At 42.4% G+C, this 9,254-nt stretch overlaps 1 protein-coding gene across 1 annotated transcript; it reads left to right on the top strand.

Annotated features, from left to right (window-relative positions):
• Nucleotides 1-27: 27 nt before the first annotated feature.
• On the top strand, nucleotides 28-5,369 carry PPCS (phosphopantothenoylcysteine synthetase). The gene is made up of 3 exons (XM_006087233.3): nucleotides 28-599; nucleotides 981-1,084; nucleotides 2,774-5,369. Exons 1-3 carry the CDS (start codon nucleotides 92-94, stop codon nucleotides 3,095-3,097), a joined length of 936 nt encoding a protein of 311 aa, XP_006087295.1. The 5' UTR covers nucleotides 28-91; the 3' UTR covers nucleotides 3,098-5,369.
• Nucleotides 5,370-9,254: the final 3,885 nt, after the last annotated feature.

Here is a 9,254-nt window from a genome sequence, read left to right as displayed (position 1 = left end):
TCAGATTGCGGTTGCGCGCAGGCCAGGTCGGGCCGGGGGCCCGGCGCCGGCGGCCAGGAGCGTGCGCAGGCGCGGGGGAGCGCTGGGATTCATGGCGGAAGTGGACCTGGTCGCCGAGTTCCCCCAGCCCGCCGGTGCTGCGCGCTGGGCCGAGGTGATGGCTCGCTTCGCCGCCCGGCTGGGCGCGCAGGGACGGCGGGTAGTGCTGGTGACGTCCGGCGGCACCAAGGTCCCGCTGGAGGCTCGGGCAGTGCGCTTCCTGGACAACTTCAGCAGCGGGCGGCGCGGGGCCACCTCGGCCGAGGTCTTCCTGGCGGCGGGCTACGGGGTCCTGTTCCTCCACCGCGCCCGCTCTGCCTTCCCCTTTGCCCACCGCTTCCCTCCCCAGACCTGGCTGTCAGCGCTGCGGCCCACCAGCCCAGCCACTTCGGGCTTACTGAGCCTGGAGGTCGAGGAGAAGGCGCTCCCGGGCTTCGCGGCGGCTCTGAGGCGCTACCAGGAAGCGGCGGCCGCGGGCACCTTCCTGGCGATAGAGTTCACCACTTTGGCGGACTATTTGCATCTGCTGCAGGCTGCGGCCCAGGCGCTCAATCCGCTAGGTGCGTGCCTTAGGAATCCATCGGTTCCCGGGAGGCGTGCCTTTCTCCCCAGACACCCCCTACCAGCGGTTCTCAACCTGTGGGTCGCGACCCCTTTGGCGGTCAACGACCCTTTCACAGGGGTCGCCTAAGGCCATCCTGCATGTCAGATATTTACATTACGATTCATAGCAGTAACAACATTACAGTTGTGAAGTAGCAACGAAAATAATTTTATGGTTGGGTCACAACATGAGGAACTGTCTTTAAAGGGCCAGAAGGTTGAGAACCACTGCTTACACCCTCAGAACCCACAGGTCTCACAGCAGGGGAACCCGAGGTGAAAAGGACCTGATCCTATACACCTTTCCGATGTGTTACACCCTCTGCTTCTCTTTGCAGGCCCCTCTGCGATGTTTTACCTGGCTGCGGCCGTGTCAGATTTCTATGTTCCTGTCTCTGAAATGCCTGAACACAAGATCCAGTCATCTGGGGGCCCACTGCAGGTGATAGGCGCTGCTCTTCCAGAAATCTGATCCCCTGTAATCAATCTTGGGTTAACCTCCTGATCTGGAGACGGCCTTTCTGCATTTCATACGAACTAGACACTAGGGATATGAGTAAGACACTACGGAAATGAGTAAGACACCGTTCTCCCTCAAGGACCTCACAATCTAGTGAGGGACCGGGACGCAGACATAATTACAATACAGAGGGATAAGTGTTCTAGGAGAGGAACATACAGAGTGAAGTCAAAGCAGGAGGTGATTGAATCTTGGGAAGTCCGGGAAGGCTTTCTGGAGATAACTTGAACTGAGATTTAAAAGATGAGCAGAGGGTATACCAGTCAAAGTGGGGAAGGTCATTCCAGATAGAGAACACAACTGGAGTTTGGGGATGGGCAGTGACTATGAACTGAAGTTGTTCGATAAGGCCAGAGAGCAGGGAGAGCGGTGGGAATGGAGAGCAGAAGAAGCAGCTTAATTCATAGAAGATGTTCTATTCCTTCTAGGACTTTTTATCCTGTGGCGCCAAGGGAAACATAAGTAGGAGAATGAGAATGTTTTTGTTTGAGAACGTTATGGCATGAGTTGGAAAGGTGAATTTGAGAAGCAAGGGTTGATTAGATGGGGGCTATTGCTGTATTTAAGGAGGCGGTATAGGAAGTGTAGTTGGGTGATTGAGACAGGAGGTAATCTGGCTGCTTGTAACCTGAGGGAGTTCTTAGTCATTTACTGGATGATACAAATAGAATTTAAATAGGAGAAACTCTACCTGTGGGGCACTTACTGACTTTGTAGGATAGTTCATTTGTTTCTTCAACAAATGTTTATTTATTGAGTACCAACTATATGCCAGGCACTGTTGTAGGACCTGGAGGTAAAACGGGAAAGAAATATACCATGTCTTTGTGTTGCTTATACTCTGTAGAAGAGACAGTACTATGTTAGGTAGTGATAAATGCTAAGGAGAAAAAGTGGAGAATGGGGTGTATGATCCCTATCACACTTCATAATTTTTTGAGGGGAAAACCTGATGATTTGTGATGTCATGCTATTTAAATTATGGGAGCTTTAGTTTATCTTTTATTTTTTAGTTCTATCTTGGAAGTGCACAAAACAACTCAACATTCTTTTTAGAAGGGATTGAGAATGGTATAGTAGACGTTGTGACCAAATGAAAATAAAGAAAATCAGTTATAAGTGCTAAGATGTGTTACAAGTGACAGTTTTGAAATGGAATAGCCATTCTGTCAGTGCAAGAAATATTTTAGGCTGAGGCTTAAAAACCCAACTTTATTTGAGCTTCTGCCAAAGTAACTTTTACATGAGTAGATTATTTGTTTACATGGGGGTTTGGCTTAAACAATAAAGGGAGATGTTTGAAAAAGTGTAATGCTGTTCTGTGGGGTTCTGTTAATGGCGAAGAGTATAGCAGAGTAGGACTGATTCCTTATATATGATTTGCCCATGGAATATGTATAAAGCTTTGAAGTTAGGCATCCTTGTGAACCCTACAGAGCCAAGGCTTTTAAGCTAAGCGTTTCATATGCTTTGAAAAGTTTGACAATGAGAAGTCCCACTTAAATTGACATAGTCAAAAATCTGAGCCCCTGCTTCCTTAGTTTCCCATGAGATTGACCTGGTAGGTGGTGACCTTTGTTTGCTTATTAAGCTTTTCTTTTTCCAACACAGATAACAATGAAGATGGTGCCAAAAATGCTTTCTCCTTTGGTTAAAGACTGGGCTCCCAAAGCATTTATAATTTCCTTTAAGTTGGAGACTAATCCCTCTATCATAATTGACCGTGCACGGAATGCTTTGGAAATGTATCGACATCAAGTGGTGGTGGCTAATATCCTTGAGTCACAACGGTCCTTTGTGGTTATTATAACCAAAGACTCAGAAACTAAGTTATTGCTATCAGAGGAAGAAATAGAAAAAGGCATGGAAATAGAAGAGAAGATAGTGGATGATCTTCAGTCCCGACACACAGCTTTTATACAAGACAAAAATTGAAGGGTCAATAACTATAGGGTCAAGAATTGTTCAGTGGACCAGGGCTCTTACAGATGGTGAGAACTAGAATAAGTCCTTTGCTTTCATAAAGACAGAGAAAATGAAGGGAAAAAGCAGTGAGTGGTGTGCAGGCGAATATGGTTTGCTATTTGTCTTTTAAAGGTTAATACCCATTAAAAATGAAAACAAAAGCAAAACAATTATGACTTACCCACCTGACACATTCACCTGGATGTCATCTTGATTTTAAAATGAGCATGAGCTGTTTCTCACCCTTAAAAAAAGAGCTTATTGGGAATTATATTCCTTAAAATATACATGTGGGGCCTGAATATCGACCATCTTCACTATAAAGTGGATTATGGTTTCATGAATGGTCATGCTTTGAAGATCAGTTGTTGATGCCTACTATGTGGTAGGCCTTAATGATTATGAGGATTAACAAGATGAATAAACATGTCTAGTTTGGGAAATGGATATATAAAAAATTAAGTGCAATAAAGTGTGTGCCCAAAAGTTGACATTGTGGAAAGGATGTTTTTCTTTGGGGATTTATCAAAGATGGGAGTAGGAGAGAAGGACACCTCCCTGAAGATAGGTTGCCTGAGGAATAACGAGCTTCCTACTGCTTTACTTTTTGCTTTCTTGTCCTAGAATTACTCCATGTTTGAGTTAACAATTTACCTTTCAAGTATTTTAGGACTGCTCTTCAGGAAGAGAACCTGGGCTTCCGCCTGGAACCAGGCAGGGGCCAATTGATCATCTCTACCCTTGGGGAAGCATTACAGTGTGGTAAAGTGTATGGGCTTTGGAGTCATCTTAGCCAGGTTTGACCTCTCCAAGCTATACTACCTGTTAGCTCAATAAAATTCAGACACCTGACTTAATTTCCATTTTCTCATCTATAAAATGGAGATAATCTCTGGAAAACAATGCCATTTGTTGTGAGGATTAAGTAAAACAAGATAAAGCATTTGCCTCGTGCCTGGAACATAATTTACACTCAATAAATGGTTGCAATTGTTTTCTTCACTTAGTAAGGCAGTATTGGGCTGGTGTCTTGCTGGATCCTTAAATACTTGAGAAGTTTTCAAAGCACTGGCTGTCCTGGCACAAGAAGTGTAGTCCAGAAAAATCCCCTAAATGATTCGTACGATGGTCCAGAGTACAATTTGGAAAACTACCATTAACAGCTAGGTAGAAGCAGGTACTGTGCTTCACACAAATATTTGATTTAAATGTAATTGGTGATGTTTTATGGAGTGACTTGGGAAGAGTAGCCCAATGTGACTGATAATAGAGGTACAATAAACTTTAGTTGAAAAGATTTGAACAGAAGTGCCAAGATGCGCTGAAATAGTTCATTAATTAGGAAGTGTGACCTTGAGCAGAGGGAAAATAACCAGTAATCAGCAGCAGTCCCATTGAACAAAATTTTTTCATTAACTTTAGGTCCAATGGGCAAAACCTTAAAAGCAATAGTTCTGTCAGCAATGGCTGCAATACTGAAGTGATAGGAAGTAAAAGATTGATTTTCTTCCCTACATCTATAGCTTTATTCGGATGATGGCTGTCATCATCTTTGTATATACAATGAGAATAAATGGAATTAAAACTAGAAGTAATCTTAATGTTTTTATCTTAATGATTACTTCTCTTGGAAACCATTTCCTATCTTGTTTATGCTTGAAACAACCACCACTTCTCTCCATGGAGTTATTTAAAGTGTTTTGTAATTCTGTTTAGTCTCCATTCCAAACACTTAAACAGTATTTACACATGTTAAAATTCTAAGTGTTTGGGGGGAAAAATACCAATAGCAAATGGAAGTGAGCAAAAGAAAGAAATAATGAAAAGGAACATGATTTCTCAGTGAGAAAATGAGAAAGAATGTGATCTAGACTGGAGAACCAAGGAATGCTTCCTTGAGGAAGTGACGCTTGAACTGATATAGAATCTAAGTGGGCTTGAGGTGATGGTGGTGAGCATTTTAGGTGAGAGAAAAGAACTTCTAAGCCTTAGAATCTAAGGGCTCTGGTGCCAGAGGTAGAGGTTGAAGCAGTTCTAGAAAGTAAGGGATAAAATCCGTCCTGATAATGCATGTAGAACCGGCAGAGCTTTGGAAAGGATCCTATGGGAAACCAGAATAAGATTAAAAAATGTAAGTACGTGTTTGGGATACCAGAAAAGCCCTGTAAACGTGAATAAAATAGAGCTTTAACTAACTGGAATCTTACAATAAAAGCATTTAAATAAAAATGATATAAATTGAGCTTGTGTTAAGTTTTATGTCATTTAGAAATTTTTATTTTGCATTACATAGGTGGAGGAATGGGTTACCTAAACCGAATTTCAGTGCTTAGGATTTTTTTTTTCGGTGTCTTCATTTTGACAATAAGTCGGCTCCAAAATGTGATTTGTTTTAGGTGCCCCAGGTAGTTAGTTACAGATCTAGGCCTAAAATTCATGACTCCTGGCGTAGCACCCTCTCCCTTTTAAGAATGAAGTTACTTCTAGAAAAATAAATCCAAGGTAATTATGCCGGGGCTCTAGATAAGGCCTGGAGAGAAGCTGTTTGAGAACTATAAATGCCTGGTGACAAAAAGTATCCTTTAAGTTGCTAACGTGCACCATGACGTTACCATGGTTACTACGAAGCCTAAGCAAAGAGCCATACCACCGTTCCTGCCAGAAAAGTCCCGCCCCGCGACCTAAAGGCCAATGGTGTGCACCGTAACGCTGGTCTCCGTAGGAAGAACAGCCCCTCAGCCAATGGAGCGCGTCGTCTCTATAGTTCCCGCCGGAAGAACGCCTTGGCGTCTCTGCGGCTGGCGCGGTTGCTATGACGCCCGGGACTGAAGGCACCTGCCCCTCGTTGCGGAGCGTCTGTGGAGCGAAACGACCCGGGACCCTCAACGCACCGTCAGAAGACAATTCCTGGCCTGCTTTCTGAGGTTCCCGCCGCAGCCCCGAGGAGGAAAGCACCTGTCCTCCGCTCTTTTCCACCACGCCAGGTCTTTCCCGCCTCTCTCCCCAGTATCGCTCGAAACTACAGGAGCAAAGCCTCTCCCTGGCTTGGCCTTTCTAGCCATGGGCTTGAGTGATTCTGTCTTAGGATTCTTGAGTCTCTGGGACCCAAAAGCCACGGGCACTTAGAATTAGGGTGCCGCTCTTATTTAGAGAGGGTTAGAACACCCCCAGTTAGGTAGGCGTTCCATTTCTCACTTTTCAGGCAAAGATTCTGAAGCTCGCGGCCATTTATTAACAAAGTCCACCGAGCCACGGCTTTCCCGGGTTGTGAACAAAGAACTGCCGTTTTCTACTTTGTTGCCCTGTGTTCGCCACGCAGAACCTTAATTCCCGCTGGAGCTCTGGAGGCCTTTTGTATCCTCAACATCAGACATCATCAAGTCAGTTAACCTTCTGCCTTTCAAGCTACAATCTCATCTACTTCTCTCATCACCCTGAGCGCCAGTTTTCTCATCCTGCTCCTTCCATGGCCATTTTCACCCTTTCTTGTCCACGCTGCACCTCACTGCGTGCCCATTCATCTCCACCACCTCTGTCATCTGCAGACCCTCTCCTGTTTGTCTGCCATAGTACTTTGGGTAGCTAAATATTTCACGTTCTCCAGCCCAGGAATCATTTGGAAGATTTTCTCTGTTTCACTATGGAAAGCTTTTTGTCTTGGGTAAACTAGAGACTAGAAGCGCACATTGGTCAATACAAATAGTAATTACTACAAGCCTAGTGTGTTTTGAAAATGGAGAGGGAAAAATCAAAATGCAGTTTGGGGTCCATCTCAGACTTATATAAAGAAAGATTGTTTCTTGTTTAAGTGAATGCTTCATTGGGCATATATTTTAGTGATGTATTCATGCATGTGACAAGATCATTCAGAATGATCATGTAACAGGATTCCAACTTTAAGCCATATGAACCCAACACCTCGATATGATAGAATTTTTCAAAAGAAGATGCTTGAAACAGTTCTTATGGCTCCTCTTCATGTCAGTTTCTTGATCAGAAAACATTCTTTGTGAGGTGAGCCAAGAAACAAAAACAATGAGGAGGAATGATTGAAAATAAATATTTTTGGCAAGAGGCAGACTTAATAATCCTAAAAAGACTGGAACAGAAGGCCTTAAAAATAGAATAAGATTCATTTATATCCAATGCATTTGTGTTTTACCTTGGAAAACTTTGTCTTAAAGTATGTGTTCCTTATCGAGTCTTACCATTTCTTTGGCAGTCAGATTAAAAATGTAAACCTATTTTGAAGATATGTAAAGTGTACATTTTTAACAGGTATTTTGGGGCTAGAATGGTTTGGATATTTTTATTTCTCAGGCCGATTACAGCAGTTATTTGTGATATCTCATGCTTGATGCCAGGTCAGGTTTCCAAATACTGACTGAGAAATTCAGCTTTCTCTTCAATAATAGATTGGAAAAGAAAAACAAGTTCTGTAGCCTCTTCATTTTTTTGCATTAAATGAGAACTGAATAAATTCTGACTCTTGAAAAAAAAGGGCTGTTAGATATTGTATTATAAGGAGCTTTCCTTTCCCCATCCAATATGTATATACTGGACAAATATCATTATGGCCATGTAAACATAATTAAAATTTTTTTCTCTCACCCTAGTACAGTAGTTCCGAACTTGTAGGGCAGTTTTTCCTCCCAGGAGACATTTGGTAACATAAAGAGACATTTGTAGTTGTCACAACTGGAGATATGCTACTGGGACCTAGTTGATAGAGGACAAGGATGCTGCGACACATCCCGCACAATAAAGAATTAGCCAGCCCAAGATGTGAGTAGTGCCAAGGCTGAGAAACCCTGTCCTAACATGTCAGCAGTTCATTTTTTGTTATGTCGGCCCTTGCTCACGCATGTACATTTTTACATAGTTATTAGTATAGTGTGCATTATGCCTTAATTTTTTGCTTAATTTTATATTTTAAGCATTGATACATTGTTTTTTACTTTAAAACATTATTTTTCTCATTTATTTGAGAATTGAAAAGGAAAAGACTGTGTATTATATATAGTCTGTAAGATGTCTTTACATTTTTAAAATATATTTGTGTAGAAGAGAGAAAGAAGGATTAGGGTGAATAACCTGACTGGATATTTCCCTTCTTTGTGGCCATGCTATTTACTTTGTTCTCTGTGCCACTCAAAAGACCAAAGCTCATCCTTTGCTCAAAGCCAAGAGATGCGTTGTAGTATGAAGTATGGTCCTGGCTTCTGGAGGCACCTGCTATAGGAGAAATAAGAACAAGTAGGAACGACTCTTCACCCATTCTCCTTGCTCTCTTCTCACTTAAAATTCTGTCTCAGTTTTCTTTGACAGCTTTAGCACCTCATTCTTTACATCTAGAAGTTTCTGAATGCCCCCAAACACTATAGGATGTGCTTCTTTTCAAAGAGTGGACTTTTAAGATACTTAATGAGCACTTATTCAGTATCTACTTTGTAAGAGAATAGTATATTTGCATACTTTGTTACGTGGGCAATTTTAGACACAGTTTAAATGTCAGAGCATTTATAATTCAAAGACTGAATTTGTATTACCTCAAGGTCTGATTTTTTAGGATTTTCCATTTACTCAACCATTGGGCCTCAATAAGTCCACTGGAAAAAATATTAGTTCTGAGATGTCATAGCAGAACAGTCAAAGGTATGCAAATATTCAGAGTCCTGGGAACATAATCAGCATGATGGGGATCCATAAGTATACTGCATGAGGAGCTAATGTCACCTGTGGCAGAAGATAAGACTGGAGAGACAGGCAGGAGTCAGATTGTGAAGAATCTTTGGTGCCAAGTTAAGGGGTTTGAATCTTCCTGAAAGCAAAGGGAATGTTAAGCAGCAAGTGACTTGCATTCAGAAAGATCAGTCTGAGAGCTCTGTGGAATACAGATTGGATGGGAGCCAGCCTGGCAACAGGGAAATCAGTTAAGGATGCTATTACACCAAACTGGGCAAATAGTGAGGAGAGCCTAAATGAAGACAGCAATTGTAGACATGGAGAGGATGAATTAGAAGATGATAAAAAGAGATTAAATCTACAAATTCAGGGACTGGCTGTACATGAGAGTGATATAAATAAATAAGCAGGAGGGACCAAGAATTTCTGGCTTTGGAAACCA

The sequence above is a fragment of the Myotis lucifugus genome, unplaced genomic scaffold (assembly GCF_000147115.1).
Source record: "Myotis lucifugus unplaced genomic scaffold, Myoluc2.0 scaffold_37, whole genome shotgun sequence".
NCBI lineage: Eukaryota > Metazoa > Chordata > Mammalia > Chiroptera > Vespertilionidae > Myotis > Myotis lucifugus.
This window is presented reverse-complemented; position numbering and strand designations above follow the sequence as displayed.

Coding starts and splice junctions, on each gene's coding strand:
- PPCS (XM_006087233.3), top strand. CDS start 92: ATGGCGGAAGTGGACCTGGTCGCCGAGTTCCCCCAGCCCGCCGGTGCT. Junction 600..980: donor CCAGGCGCTCAATCCGCTAG/GTGCGTGCCTTA, acceptor TTCTCTTTGCAG/GCCCCTCTGCGATGTTTTAC. Junction 1,085..2,773: donor CATCTGGGGGCCCACTGCAG/GTGATAGGCGCT, acceptor TTTCCAACACAG/ATAACAATGAAGATGGTGCC.